This window comes from Zea mays, chromosome 7 (assembly GCF_902167145.1).
Source record: "Zea mays cultivar B73 chromosome 7, Zm-B73-REFERENCE-NAM-5.0, whole genome shotgun sequence".
NCBI classification, from domain to species: Eukaryota; Viridiplantae; Streptophyta; class Magnoliopsida; order Poales; family Poaceae; genus Zea; species Zea mays.
Genome location: NC_050102.1, coordinates 172699735 through 172721264, shown reverse-complemented (window position 1 = coordinate 172721264; position 21530 = coordinate 172699735). Strand labels below are relative to the sequence as shown.

The 21530-nt window shown below is 42.5% G+C and overlaps 1 protein-coding gene across 1 annotated transcript; it reads left to right on the top strand.

The window, feature by feature from the left end:
* The first annotated feature begins 7936 nt into the window (after window positions 1–7936).
* LOC100192696 (uncharacterized) lies at window positions 7937–20761 on the top strand. The gene is made up of 14 exons (NM_001137899.1): window positions 7937–8200; window positions 8286–8386; window positions 8478–8584; window positions 9667–9702; window positions 9802–9884; window positions 10010–10077; window positions 10158–10268; window positions 10365–10496; window positions 18217–18360; window positions 19708–19816; window positions 19895–20031; window positions 20118–20153; window positions 20227–20359; window positions 20490–20761. Exons 1-13 carry the CDS (start codon window positions 8053–8055, stop codon window positions 20317–20319), a joined length of 1305 nt encoding a protein of 434 aa, NP_001131371.1. The 5' UTR covers window positions 7937–8052; the 3' UTR covers window positions 20320–20359; window positions 20490–20761.
* The last annotated feature ends 769 nt before the right edge of the window (window positions 20762–21530 follow it).

The following is a 21530-nucleotide window of genomic DNA, read 5'->3' as shown; positions in this document are numbered from 1 at the left end:
AGGGCAACGGAAGTTTGTTTCTTAGAGTTCCACGACACCAGGGACCTTCCTAAGAATTGGCACGTCCTTGATGTACTCTTCCTATCGACCTTACATCCAGCATAGTCGGAATCTGAGTATCCAATCAAGTCAAAGTTAGACCCCTTTGGATACCAGATCCCGAAGCAAGGCATAGCGACTAAATATCGAAGAATTCGCTTCACAACCACTAAGTGACACTCCTTAGGATCAGATTGAAATCTAGCACACATGCATACACTAAGCATAATATCCGGTCTACTAGCACACAAATAAAGTAAAGACCCTATCATAGACCGGTATGCCTTTTGATCAACGGACTTACCTCCTTTGTTGAGGTCGGTGTGTCCGTCGGTTCCCATCGGAGTCTTTGCGGGCTTGGCGTCCTTCATCCCAAACCGCTTTAGCAAGTCTTGCGTGTACTTTGTTTGGGAGATGAAAGTGTCGTCCTTGAGTTGCTTCACTTGGAACCCAAGGAAGTAGTTCAACTCGCCCATCATCGACATCTCGAATTTCTGCGTCATCACCCTGCTAAACTCTTCACAAGACTTTTGGTTAGTAGAACCAAATATTATGTCATCAACATAAATTTGGCATACAAAAAGATCACCATCGCAAGTCTTAGTGAAAAGAGTTGGATCGGCTTTCCCAACCTTGAAAGCATTAGCAATTAAAAAGTCTCTAAGGCATTCATACCATGCTCTTGGGGCTTGCTTAAGTCCATAGAGCGCCTTAGAGAGCTTACACACATGGTCGGGGTACCGTTCATCCTCGAAGCCAGGGGGTTGCTCCACGTACACCTCCTCTTTGATCGGCCCGTTGAGGAAAGCGCTCTTCACATCCATTTGGTACAACCTGAAAGAATGGTGAGCGACATATGCTAGCAAAATACGAATTGATTCTAGCCTAGCCACAGGAGCGAACGTCTCCTCAAAGTCCAAACCTGCGACTTGGGCATAACCTTTTGCCATAAGTCGAGCCTTGTTCCTCGTCACCACCCCGTGCTCGTCCTGTTTGTTGCGAAACACCCATTTGGTTCCCACAACATTTTGCTTGGGACGAGGCACCAGTGTCCAAACTTCATTGCGCTTGAAGTTGTTGAGTTCCTCAAAAATTAACTAATCTTGAACGAGTAGTTACTCCCTTGCTAATATCACCCAATATTTGGTCGACGGGATGATCCCTTTGAATCGTTGCTCGAACTTGGGTTGGAGGTGCCTGAGGTGCTTCTTCTTCTTCAACTTGAACATCCTGTGCTACCCCTTGATCACGCGCCTCCTCATGATGAACCTGTTCATCGTCTTGAGTTGGGGAATGCACCGTAGTTGAGGAAGATGGTTGATCTTGCTCCAATTGTTCCTGTGGTCGCACATCGCCAATAGCCACTCATTTTGAGCTCTCCTGAGGAAGCGTTTGAGGGTCCCTTGGGTTTCAGATTTATCCTGCAAAAAGAATACCCAAGTGAAGCGGGAAAAATCATCAACTATAACAAGACCATACTTACTTCCTCCTATGCTTAGATAGGCGACGGGTCCGAAGAGGTCCATATGAAGCATCTCCAAGGGTCTTGATGTGGTCATCACATTTTTGGTGTGATGAGAGCCTCCCACCTATTTCCCTGCTTGACAAGCTGCACAAGGTCTATCTTTTTCGAAATGTACATTGGTTAGACCTATCACGTGTTCTCCCTTTAGAAGCTTGTGGATGTTCTTCATCCCCACATGTGCTAAGCGGCGATGCCACAACCAGCCCATGCAAGTCTTAGCCATTAAGCATGCATCTAGACCGGCCTCTTCTTTTGCAAAATCAACCAAATAAAGTTTGTCGTCTAGTACACCCTTAAAAGCTAGTGACCCATCACATCTTCTAAAGACAGACACATCTACATTTGTGAATAGACAATTATATCCCATATTGCAGAATTGACTAACAGATAACAAATTATATCCAAGCGACTCAACTAAAAACACATTAGAAATAGAGTGCTCGGATGAAATAGCAATTTTACCTAACCCTTTTACCTTGCCTTGGTTCCCATCACCGAATATTATTGAATCTTGGGGATCCTTATTCTTGACGTAGGAAGAGAACATCCTCTTTTCCCCCGTCATGTGGTTTGTGCATCCGCTGTCGATAATCCAGCTTGAACCCCCGGATGCATAAACCTGCAAGACAAATTTAGGCTTGGGTCTTAGGTACCCAACTCTTGTTGGGTCCTAAAAGGTTAGTTACAATTGTCTTAGGGACCCAAATGCAAGTTTTATCTCCCTTACATTTGGCCCCTAGCTTCCTAGCAATCACCTTCTTATTCTTTCTATAAATGGCAAAAGAAGCATTACAAGCATGATATATTGTAGAAGGTTCATTAACTTTCCTAGGAACATTGACAACATTTCTCCTAGGCATATTATGAACAACATTTCTCCTACCAACATTTCTATCATGCACATAGGAAGAGCTAGAAGCAAACATGGCATGAGAATCAAAAGCATCATATGCATTATAACTCCTATAGGCATTTCTAGATCGTCTCCTGTCATGATACATAAAAGCATGGTTCTTTTTAGCACTACCAGCCATAGGGGCTTTCCCTTTCTCCTTGGTGGAGATGGGAGCCTTATGGCTTGTTAAGTCCTTGGCTTCCCTCTTGAAGCCAAGTCCATCCTTAATTGAGGGGTGTCTACCAATCGTGTAGGCATCCCTTGCAAATTTTAGCTTATCGAAATCACTTTTGCTAGTCTTAAGTTGGGCATTAAGACTAGCCAATTCATCATTTAATTTAGAAATTGAAACTAGGTGTTCACTACAAGCATCAATATCAAAATCTTTACACCTAGTGCAAATCATAACATGTTCTACACGAGAATTAGGTTTATTTGCTACTTCTAATTTAGCATTTAAATCATTGTTAACACCTTTTAAAGTAGAAATGGTTTCATGACAAGTAGATAGTTCATAAGAAAGCATTTCATTTCTTTTAACTTCTAAAGCATAGGATTTTTGTGCCTCTACAAATTTATCATGTTCTTCATACAACAAATCCTCTTGCTTTTCTAAAAGTCTATCCTTTTCATTCAAGGCATCAATCAATTCATTGATTTTATCAATTTTGTTTCTATCCAATCCCTTGAACAAGCTAGAGTAATCTATTTCCTCATCGCTAGACTCATCATCACTAGAAGAATCATAAGTATTACTGTCTCGAGTACATACCTTCTTCTTCGCCATGAGGCATGTGTGATGCTCGTTGGGGAAGAGGGATGACTTGTTGAAGGCAGTGGCGGTGAGTCCTTCATTGTCTGAGTCGGAGGAGGAGCAATCCGAATCCCACTCTTTTCCGATGTGTGCCTCGCCCTTGGCCTTCTTGTAATTCTTCTTCTTCTCCCTCTTGTTCCCTTTTTCCTGGTCACTATCATTATCGGGACAGTTAGCAATAAAATGACCAAGCTTACCACATTTGAAGCATGAGCGCTTCCCCTTTGTCTTGGTCTTGCTTGGCTGTCCCTTGCGACCCTTAAGCGCCGACTTGAAGCGCTTGATGATGAAGGCCATCTCGTCATCATTTAGCCCTGCCGCCTCAACTTGCGCCGCTTTGCTAGGTAACACCTCCTTGCTTCTTGTTGCCTTAAGAGCAACGGGTTGAGGCTCATTGATTGGACCATTCAGTGCGTCGTCCACGTACCTCACCTCCTTGATCATCATTCGCCCGCTTACGAATTTTCCAAGGACTTCTTCGGGCGACATTTTGGTGTACCTAGGATTCTCACGAATATTATTCACCAAATGTGGATCAAGAACGGTAAAGGACCTTAGCATTAGGCGGACAACGTCGTGGTCCGTCCATCGCGTGCTTCCGTAGCTCCTTATTTTGTTGATAAGGGTCTTGAGCCGGTTGTATGTTTGAGTTGGCTCCTCGCCCCTTATCATTGCAAATCTTCCGAGCTCGCCTTCTACCAACTCCATCTTAGTGAGCAAGGTGACGTCATTCCCCTCATGAGAGATCTTGAGGGTGTCCCAGATTTGCTTGGCATTGTCCAAGCCGCTCACCTTATGGTACTCGTCCCTGCACAAGGAGGCTAACAACACAGTAGTAGCTTGTGCATTTCTATGAATCTGTTCATTAATAAAAATAGGACTATCCGAGCTATCAAACTTCATTCCACTTTCCACAATCTCCCATATGCTCGGATGGAGAGAGAATAGGTGACTATGCATTTTGTGGCTCCAAAATCCGTAGTCCTCTCCATCAAAGTGAGGAGGTTTGCCAAGTGGAATGGAGAGCAAATGAGTATTTGTACTTTGCGGAATACGAGAGTAGTCAAAAGAAAAGTTCGAATTAACCGATTTCCTTCTCTCGTAGTCGTTGTGGTCGTCGTCCTTTTGGGAAGAAGTAGACTCATCGCTGTTGTCGTAGTAGACGATCTCCTTGATGCGTCTCGTTTTCTTCTTCTTCCCATCTTTGCGTCTGTGACCCGAGCCCGGGTCGGTAGGCTTGTCATCCTTCGGCTTGTTGACGAAGGACTCCTTCTCTGTATCGTTGATCACGATTCCCTTCCCCTTAGGATCCATCTCTTCGGGCGATTAGTCCCTTTGCGAAGAGAACAACTCTGATACCAATTGAGAGCACCTAGAGGGGGGGTGAATAGGTGATCCTGTGAAACTTGAAACTTAAGCCACAAAACTTGGTTAAGTGTTAGCACAATAATTGCCAAGTGGCTAGAGAGGAGTCTTGACAAAACACAATAACCACAAAGATATCGATCACAGAGATGGCACAGTGGTTATCCCGTGGTTCGGCCAAGACCAACGCTTGCCTAGTCCACGTTGTGGCGTCCCAACGGACGAGGGTTGCAATCAACCCCTCTCAAGCGGTCCAAAGACCCACTTGAATACCACGGTGTTTTGCTTGCTTTTCTTAATCCCGTTTGCGAGGAATCTCCGCAACTTGGAGCCTCTCGCCCTTACACTTGAAGTTCACAAAGAAACACGGAGCAAGGGAGGGATTAACAACTCACACAAGACACAAAGATCACAACGAACACGCACACACAAGACCCAGACTTAAGCTCAAAAGACTAGCACACTAGAACGGAGCTCAAATCACTAGAATGTCGAACAAGTGCGCCAGAATGAAGTGTGAGTGATCAAGATTGCTCAAGGAATGCTTGGGTTTTCTCCTCCATGCGCCTAGGGGTCCCTTTTATAGCCCCAAGGCAGCTAGGAGCCGTTGAGAGCAATCCTGGAAGGCAGATCTTGCCTTCTGTCGACTGGCGCACCGGACACTGTCCGGTGCAGATCTCCCTCCTTATTTGGTGAAGCCGACCGTTGGAGTTAGAGAGCCGTTCGCGCACCGGACACTGTCCGGTGCACACCGGACAGTCCGGTGCACCAATGTGACCGTTGGCTCGGCCACGCGTCACGCGCGGAATCCTCGGCCGACCGTTGCCCCGGCTGACCGTTGACTCACCGGACAGTCCGGTGCACCACCGGACAGACCGGTGAATTTTAGCCGTACGCCGTTAATCATTTCCCGAGAGCGACGAGTTCGCCTGTGAACGGCTCACCGGACAGTCCGGTGCGCCACCGGACCGACCAGTGAATTTTAGCCGTACACCGCCGTCGAAGTCCCGAGAGCAGCCTCTTCGCCAGAGCCAGCCTGGCGCACCGGACACTGTCCGGTGCACCACCGGACAGTCCGGTGCACCCAGACCGAGCAGACTTTGGCTGAACAAAGCCATCTCATTTCCAATTCAATCTTTCCTGTTTCCAGTACTTAGACACAATACATTAGTCCATAAAAACAATGTACTAAGTCTAGAAACATACCTTTTGACAAGATTTTCATTTTGTCCACCACTCTGCATAGATTAGCATAAAAGCACTTGTGTTGGCACTCAATCACCAAAATACTTAGAAATGGCCCAAGGGCACATTTCCCTTTCAAAAGCTATCCTTGCATTCTGTCGGGTGGCGCATCGAACAGTCCGGTGCACCACCGGACATGAACAGTAGCTTGTCCGGTGCCCGATCTCCTTTCTTTTCTGGCGAAGTCGACCGTTGTGCCCTCGGTCCTTTTGGCGCACCAAACACTGTCCAGTGCACACCGGACAGTCCGGTGCGCCAACTGACCGTTGGCTCAGGCCACGCGTTGCCCGCTGATTGCGCTGTCGACCGTTTGCGTGGGCGTTGTTGGTTCACTGGACAGTCCGGTGCACACTGGACAGTCCGGTGAATTTTAGCCACAGCGCCCCATCGATTCACGAGAGCGGCTAATTCGCTAGTCGAGCAGTTGGGGCACCGGACACTGTCCAGTGCACACCGGACACTGTCCAGTGCACACCGGACAGTTTGGTGCACCCGCAGCAGGTACCCCACTGGTCTTTCAGCTGGGCTTCCTTTGGTCTTTTGGATTTGACTCAAATTGGTCCCTGGCACTTAAAGAAATATGTCAGCTCCAAAAACAATTCACTAGAGCTAGAGACATACCTTGATTCTTTGACTTGCATGTCTTAACCACTTAGCACATATTACAATGACATGTGTTGGACATCTAAACTATCAAGTTAACTTGACTTGATCTAGATTGACATATCTGAGCTCCAACACCCTGCAAAGGTCACATAGAATATATCCAAACATAGTAACAACCCAAACTAAATATCAAGGTGAACTTAGCTCTTTTGGGCTGCTTCCAGTTCTGGTTTTGACACTGCTTCTCCTTCTAGTGACCTTGTTCACTTCTTGAGCTTGATCTTGAGCCTTATGACTTACACCACATAACTGTAGATGTTACCTCATTGGTTGTAAGTCATGTCCTTATGTAATGATCCTTGATGCGCCATAACTTTTCTTAACTCGATCAACCTTGGCTTTGCAAGTCTTCTTCTTCACCCCTGGCTTTGGGTTCCTCAGCCTCTTTGACCTTCTCCCGTGCACTCGGTACCTCAAAGCTTTTCTTGCCTCCATACTTGGCTTGATCGGTTGTCTCTGAGTTACGCACACCGAGTCTCACTTAAGCAACGTCCATCTTACTTGTGATGTCCATTATCTATAGATAATGCAGTCTTTGGACCATCACACTTGTTCACTTGTGTTGAACCCTGTTAGCTTTGCATTAAGCACCTGTTCAACACTTAGCACACTTGTTAGTCTTTTAATTGGGTTGTCATCCAAACCACCAAAACCCACAAGAGAGCTTTCACCAACGCCCGTGTAACGCTCTCTTAGCTATTGCTATGTGGACCCTTAGCCACCACACCGCGCAAAAAATATTGAAGACCGAACACTCGAGCCCACGCCCCCTGCTTTTGAAATTTGGGGATAACCACAAGACCACACATATACCTTAGTATTTAGAAATAAACAATAATTATATTTGAATAAATATCTCAATAACCACCAGATCACACATACCGTAGCAAAACACAAACAACTGGCTAGTTATATTAATAAAGACTAAACGACATAAAAAACTTATTGATTAGTTTATGATTCGCTCATGTGATGGTACAATAAACATTTGCTAATCATAGATTAAATGAGCTTAAAAAATTTGTCTCATTATTTAGACTTTAGTTGCATAATTAATTTTATAGTGAGACTATATTTAATACTCGTGATAAGCTGTAAACATATCTGGTTTAAACTTCACTCCCTAGAACGAGTCAATTTCTAAATTGAAAATCCTATTTAAAAATATTATAATTTTATAGAGGTAAAGTTAGTTTGATATGCTTAAATAAACGATATTTATAAATAGGATATTGAAAATTTCCGTTATTCTCTAATTCACAAATGATTTTTTTTCTGATAAAATCTATTCCAAATCCCCAATTCCCCATTCGGCTATTCGGGTTCGAGGCATCCCTATCGCTGAACACTGGGACCAACGACCTCTGAAACCCTAACCAAATAAACCCACCGTTCGAAATCCCCAAAGGCCAAAACCCTCCTCCGAACCCTTCCCGCCGCCGCCACCCCCACCCCGACCGGCACCACCACCTCCTAGCTCCACCACCGTCCGCCGTCGCCGCGATGGAAGACGACCCGTCGCGCCAGGTGCGCGTGCGCTTCGTCACAAAGCTGCCACCTCCGCTGCGGACGCCGCCCGCTGCCATCGCCGTCCCCGCGGACCTCACTCGCATGGGCCTCTCCGAGATCGTCAACAGCCTCCTCGCAGCCGGTGAGCTCCCCACGACCCATCCGCAGCCTCCTTGGGGAGGAACGATCCACGGATTTCTAAACCTGTATTCGCTCTCGTTTTGCAGCCGAGCCGGACCACCAGTCGCAGCCCTTCGACTTCATCGTGCAGGGCGAGCTCGTGCGGCTGCCACTCCAAGAGTTTCTCCTAGCCAAGGGCATCTCCGCGGTACATTTTTTTCGGAGGCCTTTTTTCGGAGGTGTTGCTGCGTAGGATGTGGTTGTGATTTGCGCGAGGATTCGGTGTGGATGTGTTGCAGGAGAGGGTGCTTGAGCTCGAGTATGTGAGAGCAGTGGCGCCAAGGAAGCAGGAGGAACCTTGCCCCCATGATGACTGGGTTAGTGCTGTGGATGGATCAAACCCAGGGTATGGTTTAGCTCTTGTTTCTTATGCGCAAACCTGTTAGCTGTGGAAGTAATTAATCTAGTTTGGGACTTTTATCTTCTGTTATGTTATCTGTAGCATGTGTATTGGACCTGGGTTCGAATTTTGCGTTTGTTCGGTATGTCTTATTTTGGTAGGAGATTAGTTGATGCGCAAATTCGTTTTTTGTCTAAGGTATAGATTCCAGTGTATTGCTGGTTTGAGGATCGAATCACATGACATGAATACCTGCTTCCATGCGTACCACACTGGATACTTTAGTTGACAGTTGTTACCAAATATACCCATGTTGATAATGTTGGCATTGGTGTACTTCAACTAAGTTTTGCAGTTTTGCACACTGCATTCTGTCCCTGTTGTGTGCTTATCTGCTGCTACTTCTTCCACCTTCTTGGCTTAGGTAGTGTTGATCCCCAATACTCCACAGCACTAGTTATGAATAAAAATCGCAGGATGACGACATACCCTATTAAACATTTCTCGCTACATTAAACTAATTGCCTCCTAATTTGGCAAACTGCCTGTCTTTAATCATAGTGATCAATCACTGATCAACATAGACATTAGTTTGTAAAATGTAGAATACACCAGATAACCTAGTGACACTTTAGAAAGATGTACTCATGTGTTCTTTGGAACAATGCATGAATGCAACAAATAAAATGAGGATGACCACATACCCTATTAAACATGTCTCCTCGCTACATTGAAGTATTGAACTAATTGCCTCCTAAACTGGCAAACTGCCTGTCTTTAATCATAGTGATCAATCACTGATCAACATGGACATTAGTTTGTAAAATGTAGAATACACCAGATAACCTAGTGACACTTTAGAAAGATGTACTCATGTGTCCTTTGGAACAATGCATGAATGCAACAAATAAAATGGAACAAGTCACCTCTATATATCACATAATGCAGTGACGAATTTATCAGTTCTGTTGTTATATATGCATAAGTCGTGCATTGACATAACGATGAATATTTGATATCTTGAACCCTTATTGAAGTTTTAGTTTCATTTTGTTTGTATTGCTGCTAAACTGCTTGTCATTTGACAGTTTTATATTATCTGGATGCTATGATGGTCTTGCAAGGTGTGTATAGTTCAAAACTATATATTTTTTATCACTCTGGTACATCTGTTGCTGGTATGGACCTGTTGTATGCCTTTTACCCTTTCATTTTTCTATTAGATTATGGAAAGATGCAGCAGTATGCACACAAATTTTGGAGGGACACAATGATGCAATTACTTCTACCAGATTCATCAATAAGGGTAAGCACACTTGAAATAATAACTGTTGTATGAAGGAATCTGTTCCAAAACTGTTTCTGCTTTGTTGTCGCATTTTGATATTATTATTATTTTGTAAGTGATTGACATGAATGATGTTGTCACAGGATCTGAAACCGAGGGCAGTCTGCATGTAGTGACTGGCTCAAAGGATAGGTCACTGCGGCTATACAAGGTAGTGGTCACTTTTTACTTTTTCTCATTCCATCGTAATATTTTTCTTATATCCTATATTATGCATTGGACTCCCTGAAGTGTGATACATCAGTCATTATGGACTACCCAAAGCGGGTTGGGGCTTACAAAATTCTCCGCGGCCACACGGCATCGGTTAAAAGTATCTCCGCAGACCCTTCTGGCGATATGGTAATGATCAGTCTGTCTTCCTTTCTGCATTAATGATATTGCTATTTTTACTTATCATATCCACATTTCCTTCTGACATTTTCTTTTGGCACTTAGCTATGTTCTGGATCCTGGGATGGTACCATCAAGTTGTGGGCAGTTGAAGGATCTGATGACGATGATGCTGTTTCATTGAAGAAGAGAAGGATGAATTCTGATTCATCTGGACCTGAAGAGTCTCAGTTAGAGGTACCAGCTATGTTCTAATCCTAAATCCTGAGTCTTGTATGCAGAGCACCAAGTTAAGAGCATGTCCATCCTTTGATTGACCTATGGTGATGAAGTCTATGTGTACTCAGTTGCAAATCAATGGTTTCTATTTGTGTTCTAGCCAACTCTTGATGTTCCCCTAGTGTTGTACCTGGATTAGATGACTTAGTTCCAGTTATTTAGTTTTGTTGTTATCCTTGTATATTTTTTTTGACAGAGGGGATAACCCCCTATTTCATTACGAAATAGAAAGAGACTTAAGTTCATACAAGACCATAGAACCATCCAGAACTTAAAAGCCGACAAGATACACAACTATCAGCTACGAAGAAACATTACCTGAGCGAACCAGCCTACTAGGAGCAGCACATAGCACAGAACTGACCAAAAACATAGATCACAAAGATCAACCTAGAGCAACAAGCAACTAAACAGCTTAAGTAACGATCTAGCCCAAGGTTTTCAGCAGCCTGGAGCTACCGAGGGGGGAATTACAGCAAACATATTGTTGAAGAACCAAAATAGCCGGATCACAACAGAAGCTTCATTGAATCCGTCTGTCGACTGGCTTCCAACCACGAGTCCTGCTGTAGATCTCACACGCCATCCTTCTGATTTTGAGGCTTCCTTGTTCCACCAATTTTCTTTCCTTCTTTTTCTGACGGATAGCCGAAGTATCAAGCCAGTAGCAACAAGAGAAAATCACATTAGTCGGATCATCAATTCTGTCATTTCCAAAACAACAATCATTGCGACAACGCCAGATCGCCCAAATGACAGCACCACAACCAAAAAGGACCAGATTCTTTTCAGTTTTGTTAAAACTGTTAATCCAAGAACCAAATAGATCATTCACATTGTTGGGAATAGAAATTAAGCCAAGAGCAGAGTAGACTATTCTCCAAGTAAATCTAGCAACCGAGCACTGAAAGAACAAATGGTCTATGGATTCTAAAAATCCATTTTTTCTTGAACAAATTATCCTTGGTCAAAATCTTTTTATGCATAACAAGCCACAGAAAAGCTTTGATTTTATGTGGGAGTCTAGTCTTCCACAAGAAGCTAGAAGGAAAAGGAATCTGAGCACATTTGATTTCTTTATAAAAAGAATTAACAGAAAAACCTTTATTACCCAGAAGCCAAACTGACTTATCATCCTCCTCAGAAATAGTAGTATTCATGGTTATTAAAACGGTAAAACGTTAAAACGTTATGAACCAACTTTTTAACTTTTAAACGTTTAAACGAATGTTGAAACGTCTTTTCAGACTTGACATAGAAATTCAAATATAGAATAAGTTCACACATAAGCCTTCGTGACTGATCTTTGAGTTGGTCTTGCGAAGTGGCCGCAGAGGTGAGGCGTAGCGCAGAGGCCGACGGTCTACAACGCAGTGGGAAGTGGCTGGGACCCCTCACTCCTAGTCCGAGCCGCAGAGGTGATTCACTGTGAGGGGCAGCGAGGGCAGCGGTTGGATCTGGGCCGTCGAGGGCAGCGACAGCAAGTGGATGTGGCGACGCACTGAGCTTGGCCGGGCAACTGGATGCAGCGGCAGCAAGTGGGCACTGGAGCAGTGGAACTTGGCCGGGCAAGTGGATGCATTGGCAGCAAGTGGGTATTGGGTAGTGGCATGGCGACGCACTAGCTTGTGGGTGGACTGGTGGAGGGAAGAGGGAGGAGGGAGGAGGGAGGCGGGGGGCCAGTGGCGTACCTGGGGGCAGGAGGGCGGTCGCACTGTCGTAGGCGCGACTGGGCGGCCGACCGGGAGATCTCCAGCGCTGGCTGAGGAGTGAGGAGGCGCAATCTGCAGTCGCAAGCGCGGCTGGGCGGCCTCCAGCGCTGGTTCGAAGCGAAAGCGAGTAGCCGAGTACCTAAAGCCCAGGAAGACCCACTAGTAACTAGAACGTCCTCAGAACGTCTAAAACGACATAAAACGTGTTTCGGACGTTTAAACGACGATTAAACGTCTAAAACGGACGTTCTACGCAGATTTGTTAGAACGTTCGGACGTTTTAGTTTCTAATCACGTTTTACCGCTTAAACGACGCTTAAACGTTGTTTAAGCGACGTTTTAATAACCATGGTAGTATTATTACATTGTGTAATAAGGTTATTATAATCGTCTTCCAAAGCACCATAAATCCTTCTTCTGAAATTCACAGCTCTAAAATCAGAAGAAAAGGCTTTTTCCACTGTGATATCTTTATCATAAGCAATATCAAACAGACTAGGATATTTAGAAGACAGAGGTTCTGAATCACACCAAATATTGTGCCAGAAGCTGGTGCTATTGCCATTACCTACCTTTTTTTTACAATATTTGTAAAAATTGTCCCTAACATCCAGAATACCCTTCCAAAAGTGAGAATCACTTTGTCTTTTTTTCAATGAAATAATAGGCCTTCCTTTAACATATTTATGTCTGATAATGGTCTGCCAAAGACCATTCGTATTTTCCAACTTCCAAATCCATTTAGCAAGAAACGCCTCATTCATCTTGTGTAAATCCAAGACCCCAAGGCCACCATGACCTCTCGGAGAGCAAACCATATTCCAGTCAGCCAGATGATATTTTTTTTAATATGGCCACCTTGCCACAAAAGCCTTTTTCTGAAGAGATCCATTTTCTTCACAATATTCTTGGGAGCCTTATACATCGAGAGCATGTATAAAGGGACATTGGTAAGACTACTATTAATCAAGACTAATCGACCACCCAAACTAAGGAATTTTCCTTGCCAAGAACCCATTTTTTTTCAACTTTCTCTACTGTGGGTAACCACAGGGACTTGCAAAGTTTTTTATCATCAATCGGAACCCCCAAATATTTCATAGGAAGACAATTATGAGGACAAGTAAAAATGTCAGTATACCACATTTCCTTATCACCAGCTTCACCTAAACAGAAAATTTCACTTTTATGAAAGTTAATTTTGAGACCAGACATCTGTTCAAATAAGCAAAGAATAAACTTAAGATTTCTGGCTCCTTCCATATCATCTTGGAGTAAAAAATGGTATCATCAGCATATTGCAAAAGGCAACAACCATCAGGGATAATATGGGGAATGAGCCCTCTAATAATACCTTCATCTTTGGCTTTTTGAATCATACAAGCAAGCCCATCTGCAGCAATATTAAAAAGCACTTTGTGTGTGGTAAAATAGGGACCAACCCTGTCATTTGTTTTGATGGCCACTTTACCATCTTTAACAGTTTTCATAACCCAGTCACACCATTTGCCACTGAAGCCTTTTTTAATCATCATATGATGAAGAAAGTTCCAATTGACTTTGTCATATGCTTTCTCAAAATCCACCTTAAAAATCACCCCACTCTGCTTCTTCCTTTTTACCTCATGAATAATCTCATGAAGAGACACCACTCCATCCATGATGTATTTACCTTTGATAAAACCATACTGGAAATCACTAATCACATTATTGATACAACTGGCCAGTCTGTTGGTCAGAACTTTGGTGATAATCTTATATCACACATTGAGCAAGCAAATAGGTCTGAAAGCTTTAATGTCAGTAGCATTAGGAACTTTGGGAATAAGAGTCACCACACCAAAATTAAGTCTCTCAATGTTGAGAGCACCAACATAAAAATCTTGAAAAAGGTTAAACAGATCATTTTTAATCGTGTCCCAAAACTCCTGAAAGAATTCAGCTGGGATGCTATCAGGCCCAGGAGCTCTATTATGTTTCATAGAGAACACTTCTCTAATTTCTTCCATGTCAAACGGTCTGGTCAGGTAATCTCTGTCATTATCATCCAACATTTTCATATTCAAATGATTCAAAGAAATACTAGAATCTTGAAAGGGACCAAACAGATTTTGGTAAAAAGAAGTCGCCAAATGGTTAATTTCATCATCCTTCTGAGCAACTTTGTCATCATGAGTAAGAGTCATAATTTTAAGCTTCCTTCTCTTACATTTGGCTAACAGATGAAAATACCTTGAATCTTCATCTCCATCCAGGATGAATTTATCACGAGCTTTCTGTTTGAGCTTAGTTCCCTCCTCATCAACTAATTTTTTGAGAGTCAACTCCAGGTCAAGTTTCTCCATTCTGTCATTTTCCGAAAGACCAACCACTTCACTGATATTGTCAAAGATGTCAATTTTTGCCAACAATTCTTTTTTCATTTTTTATAATGTCCTTCAACATTGATATTCCAGCCTTTAAGCATTTGTTTCAAACGTTTAATTTTTGTTTTCCAAATGTCAATGCTACCTTTAGCCTTCACAGGGATAGACCAATTGTCTATCACTTTTTTGTGAAAATCTGGCCTATCCTTCCAACATAACTCATATTTGAAAACTCTGCTACCAATAGGGATAACATCCGTTTGGATACATAAAGGAACATGATCAGAGAAGGATCTATTCAGACCACGGACATTGATGTTGTTATAAGCAAGATCCCACTCCCGACTAGCCAGAAATCTATCCAACTTTTCAAAAGTAGGGTCAATCCGGTTATTAGACCAAGTGAACAACCTATTGTTCAAGTCAAACTCCACAAGCCCATTTTGCTCAATAATACTGTTAAAGAGGAAGCTCCACTTATTAACACCCCCAGGTTTGTTTTTCTTTTCCGCTTTTCTTATAATATTAAAATCACCACCAACGAGTAAAGGATCACGACTTCTCGAGCAAAAGGACGAAAGCTCACATAATAATCTGCCTTTATTCTCCTTTTGAGCAGCACCATACACATTGACAAAGTTCCAGATGAGATTTTGTTCTCTATGCAGAATCAAGGTGCGAATCATGAATTCACCAATTTCGTTTTCTCTCACATCAAACACATCAGTATTAAAACCCACTAATAAACCGCCAGATCTGCCATTAGGCGGGGCAGAAAACCAAGCAAAAGGTTTACTACCAGCCAGCGAAGCTAACCAAGAATAACTGAAATGACTCCTTTGGGTTTCTTGCAGACCAATAAAGTCAATTTTCTCATCTCTGATGAGTTCTTTTAGAAACTGAACTTTAGAACTATTCCCTAAACCCTGACAATTCCAAATGAGGCCTATCATCAGAAAGGGTCTGGGGGGGGGAGACAAAGAATCTCTGCTTCCCTCTTTTTATTAGGTGTACACCTAAATTTAGGGGAAGCTTTTTTTTGCTGTTTCTTTCGATGTTTAATTTTTCTCCCTTTTCTTAGGACTATAACATCCAAAAGATCATAATCGATTTCATCCTCAGAATCAGCATGGATACTACTATCCACTTCATTTAAATCATCAACAATGGGTTTCTCATTTTTCTTATTTCCACATGATTGAATAGCCAGAATCTTTCTGGACATTTCTAAATCTTTTATCAGGTCAAGATTAGCCACAGCAGAGGATTTAGAAGGACCCAAACAAACTCCAAGCTTATTGGAAATATTAAACAAATCTTCATTACTAGCATTAAGTAAAGAGAAGGAATTATTGTTCATACCTTTGTTGAGGAAGGCGTCCTTAGCTTCAGCTCTAGAAATAGCCTTGTCCGCCACCTTAATGTCTTCATTCTTCTCCAGTCTTGAGCTCTTTCTTATGCCTTCAGAGGTAGACGTCAGGATCTCACTTGACTTTTTGCCCACCGGATCCTTCTTTTCATCTTTGGCCGAGGGAATCGAAATCACTTTGCCCACTTTAGCTTGGAAGTCAGTTTGCATTTCTTCCATATCCTTTGCAAATTCCTCTAATTCTTGAGAACTCAACAGGTCATCTTCGTTGGGGTCAAAATCAACTTTCTCATCACTAAGATCTTCCAATCTCAGCCCTTCACCTGATTTATCTTTAGAACTATCCATGAAAACTTCAGATTTTTTAAAGGATTCTTTGCCTTGAGAGGAGGTCTCTCCCATCCTAAAATTAGGTATTGGGTCTTCATCTCCGATTTCATCATCATTTCTGGGCTTTTTCCCAGATTTGTCAAACATCAGATCATTTATCCCATGGATATCCACAGAAGCTCTCTTACCCAGATTGATTGTCTCATCATTCCATCCTTCATCACTAATGGATTCAATTCTAAAGTAGATGTCATATAAAAAAGGTTTCACAGCCACTTCAACAACTGGCGGGATCATAGTTACACTCTTAATGTGGACTTTAAATCCCACAATATCCTCGGAATCCAAAGACATAAGATCAACTTCTTCAACAACACCAATCATGGAACCAATTTCACAGATTGATTGGTAATTTTGTAATTCTTCAGGGACATTCTCAGCAACTATCCATGCAGTATGCAACCTAGATTTAGGTTTGGCACGAGAGCTCCACGGGACAACTGCAATTTTAGCACCAGACATCTTCATCTTAAGTTCAGGAAAGCTCATCATCTCATCAAGGCGTTCTTGAGAGGGGAATTGCATTAAAAAACCAGAGTGGCACTTTGTAGCTTTCCATGTTTTACCCCAAGGAAAATGGAAACCAAAGTCTTTCGCCAGATCTTCAGCAGATACTAAACCCTCAATCACTTTAACCAATCCAATGAAAACCCTCTTTGGTTTTTTGGATATAGGTTTAGTGAAGTGAGATAGATAGAACCCTAGACCATCAGCTGCCATACCTACTATGGGCATATTAGGTTTGCTCTGCTTTGGTAGCACACATCTTGCTGTAACATGAGTATCCTTGCGGCATATATCGCACCATAAAGCATTGAAGCAATTTCTAGCATGATGACCTTCAACCCCACATTTTTGGCAAAAAGCGGGACGAGCAAGTTCAATTTCTTTCTTCAAAGAAGTAGGGGACAAGATGGGATTACCTGATTGAGTACCATCTCCCGAAGAAGAAGACATCAATCCATCTTGGGGGTCAGCTTTTCCAGTCTGCGGTTTCAATCTCCAGCTAAGATTGCGGTTCCGATTCCAAGATTGGGAGCCTTGGGCAGAATCTTTCTGTCCCCAGCGATCCCAAGGGGGATTGGGGATGTTCTTGTTCTTCGGATCCATTCCGCCAAGATTCTTGCTATTGCGGACAACACCCGACCCCAACCGAGGCCACTCTTCTTCAGGCACGGGGGGACACAAGGATGTTACGCACCAACCGCCATGAAAACCAGATCGAGAGGAGACAGGGAGCGACCAAAGACGCGAGAGGAAAGCGGCGCAGTGGGGGAAAGAGTGCGAACCCACAAAGTCGGGAGGAAACCCTAACCTGTATTTGGAGACCGCAGCGTCAGGGGTCGCGGCAGGGAGAAGAACCCGCAGCGAATGGGCTAGGGTTGGAGCGAGCGGCAAAATCCCCTGGCTCCATCCAGACCAAGTATCCGGAGAAGCGAAATGAACAGGCGCGCGATTACCTTGGCCCGCACAGCCTACTGTAGACGACAGCCCACCGAGTCCAGCCCGCGTACCAACAGGAAGCGAACCATGCACGATAGGAGCGGGGGCACGCGGGGAAGAAGGAGCTCCGGCCCAAGGAGCTTTTTGCCTTTTCTTTTTCGCCATCGTCCGGCCGCCAAATTTAGCTTGGATCTGGATCGAGGAGCGCTCGGCCTTGCGTCGCCCCTGCAGCCCTGTGTGTCGTCATGACACCGTTATCCTTGTATATGATTGATTTAATGTGTATTGTCTACCATGATTCTGGGAGAGAAATATGTCAGTTTCTGTTAGTACATTTTTCAGCCATGAATTCATGAACTGCAACTCATCTCACAGTTTGAATTATTGTTGTAATCCAGGGTTCAGCCACTTCAACACTTCTGGGACATACACAAGGTGTAACTGCTGTTACCTGGCCTGAACGGAAAACGATATATTCAGCATCTTGGGATCATTCTGTAAGGCAGTGGGATGTTCAAACAGTGAAAGAAACATGGAATATGGTATGGACTTTATCTTTATATTTCAAATTCTGTCAATACCATATAGTCGGATTCAGTAAACGAGTCTTGACTCAGTTAATAGATTATCTTTGTATTGCAAAGGGGTTCTATGGACAATGATTTGTTTTTGGGTGAAGTATATTTTTCAAACTCCAGCTTGCACGACACAGCTCTATTTTCAACCAACTGTGAAACTGGACAAAACACAACCCTGAACTGGTGCAAAGTGGTTTCCAATGTGTTTTTTTAAAAAAATAATAAACATGTGGTTTGATCTCTCAGAAATCAAATTTTATTTAAATCAGAAAAGTATGAAACTAGTACACATTTTTTCTACATATCTTATCGATTGGTGATCAATTTAAAGTTGTTTTGAACTTATTTATTTCTGTTCCTATCATTTTATTGCAAACAGTTCTGCTCATTATTTATTTAAATTATTGTTTGCACTGTATGAGACCTGAGATCAACCAAGAAATTTTGACAGACTATGAGTACATAGAAACATGACACAGATCTCATAGATGCCATGCTGTAACACATTTATATACTCTATTTAGGCATTGCATGGATATCGATTTACTTTATATTGATTGCCTTATTAGGTAATTGGTTTGAAACAATGCATTCATAAAAAATTATGCAATCAACTAGAACTAGCTATGCAATGACCATAATGTACAGGACAAAGCAACTATTTAAATAAATGACAGGCGTTACTTCAAGCCATAAAACACTAGGAACACAAACAAATAAGATCTAAATAAGTCCATATAGAGAACCGACAGATACACTATATATATATATATATATATATATATATATATATATATATATATATATATATATATATATATATATATCAAAAAAAATGTTTCTAGTTTCATATTATTCTGACTTAAAATAAACTAGCTATGAATTTCTAGCGATTAAATTAGTTTTTATAGAAATGGAAAATCACCTTGAAAATTCCTTTGCACTGGTTTAGGTTTGTGTCTTGTCTGGTTTTGACAGTTGTAGGGTGTTCAATATCCGTTTATAGATCATGGTTGAAAATCGGACTATTGATAATTGGAGGTTTATAACAGGAAGAATGAAATAGACTTTTGTATGCTAATTCACTGGGTTATCTCATATTAGGAAACCAACTTTTCTATGCTAATTCACCTGGACATCTCAGATTAGGAAAACATTTATACGCTAATTCACTTGCTCAGATTTTCTCGTGAGTTTGCCTAAGGAGACTGCATAAAATGGAAATAGCTACTTTAGTTCTTGTCTGTTAAATGCAGCAGATTCGTAATTTAATCTGTCTTATTTCACTTTTACATGCAAACCTTTTCACAGTTTTGTGGGAAGGCCTTGAATTGCTTGGACTGTGGAGGTGAGGGTTCTTCATTGATTGCTGCTGGTGGTTCTGATCCCGTGTTGAGGGTATGGGACCCTCGCAAACCTGGTAAATATATTATAGTTGTTTAAGTTATCTTTGTTGGATCATATTTAAACTGGCTGATACGTTCTTGTCTGTGAATAGGAACATTAGCTCCTGTTTTTCAGTTCTCCTCTCATTCAAGCTGGATCACTGCTTGTAAATGGCATCCGAGTTCTTGTTTCCATTTGGTGTCATCTTCCTTTGACGGGAAAGTGATGTTGTGGGATCTAAGAACAGCAGTATGGTTCTAATAATCTCGTTATCTTCCTCGTTTGCTCCTTGCCATTGCATAATATTGTCACTGATGATATTGCTTCTGTTGCAGTGGCCGCTGGCGTCTGTGGACTCGCATGAAGATAAGGTACTTATCTGTGCATGTTTCTTTTTTCTTGTTTCAGGAGAAGGGCAAATGGATGATATGTTGGTTATTACAGGTTTTATGTGCGGACTGGTGGAAAGGGGACAGTGTGATAAGTGGCGGAGCTGATTCCAAGCTATGTATCTCATCTGGTATTCAAATCGTGTGATGAAGTTCTTCCTTATGGTTCTCGAGCCCATGTTATTGAGGTTCGAACTTTTTCTCAATGGCCATCATTTTGAATGGTTGAATTTTACTTCTTTCCTGTTGCATACTCTGCTTTGCCCATGCCGAACCATTTACGTGCTTGTTAGCCATAAGTGTTGTTCGATTGCACAGATTATATGGGTTGACAAGCCATTTCCAGAAGCCAAATAATGTCAGATATGTCTGGGAAGATACGCAACCCTTCAGTCAAGATCAAGATACGGCACAGGGCTTTACCAGATGTGTATGCAAAAGTGCATTTCTTGCATAAGTAAGATCCAAAGCAATTGATAACTACATCTTGCTCATCAACTTTTTTATGTGTTCATTGGTGCGTTTGGCACCAATATTACTCTATTATTCCAAGATCATGAATTAATAGTTGAAGTCTGGGCTGACCGGCTGACCGCCTCTGTTTATGCTCTGTTACTTGTCGCTTGGCACTTTGGCAGCCTGGTATAAACTAACCTAGCATATGGTTGTGATTGCGACTGGCATTATTTTTTTTAAACAATGGCAGGATCTCTGTCGTTTAACTAAGACGAAAGAAATTCATGTATAAGAAAGGGTAGAAGCCTAGAAGGGTAGCCAAACTAGATGCCAAAATAAGGCACCCGAAAGGCTAAACCCACCTACGATATGCCAAAACAAGGCATCTGAAAGGTTAGTTCTGTTTGGAATCATAGAGCTAATAGTTAGCCAGCTAATAAATTATTAGCTAGGTTGAGCCAGCCGATGAACTAATTGTTTGCGAGGTAGCTAACAATTAGTTGTGGTATTGTAGATGGTGTTTGGAACCTGTCAACTAATTTTTAGTGGCTAACTATTCTAACTATTAGTTTTAAAGGTTTCAAACAGAGTCTAAATCACATCCACGAGATGCGGTAGAGTACAAACATGGTTGCTTATCTGGCGGCAACTTCGGCTTTCCATGGTAGATCACAAACGACCTATAGCGAAGCAGGACAGATGGGCTCAACTGCTCAACTGCTCAAGTGTCCAGAAGATCATACATATAACGTATGCCGTACAAAACGTTTTATACAGTTTCGGTGGTCCATGATCACCATCACTATATCACCATATGCCTGCACGATCATCGATTGAGGCCCACGACAACCACTTCCGCTGATGTGAGCACGCTCACGGTAAGAGTAGAATAGAGCGGGGTAG

Excerpts from the sequence above, each read along its gene's own strand:
- LOC100192696 (NM_001137899.1), top strand. The coding sequence starts at position 8,053 with ATGGAAGACGACCCGTCGCGCCAGGTGCGCGTGCGCTTCGTCACAAAG. Across the intron at positions 8,201-8,285 it reads CAACAGCCTCCTCGCAGCCG|CCGAGCCGGACCACCAGTCG; the intron begins GTGAGCTCCCCA and ends CTCGTTTTGCAG. Across the intron at positions 9,703-9,801 it reads TGCTATGATGGTCTTGCAAG|ATTATGGAAAGATGCAGCAG; the intron begins GTGTGTATAGTT and ends TTTTTCTATTAG.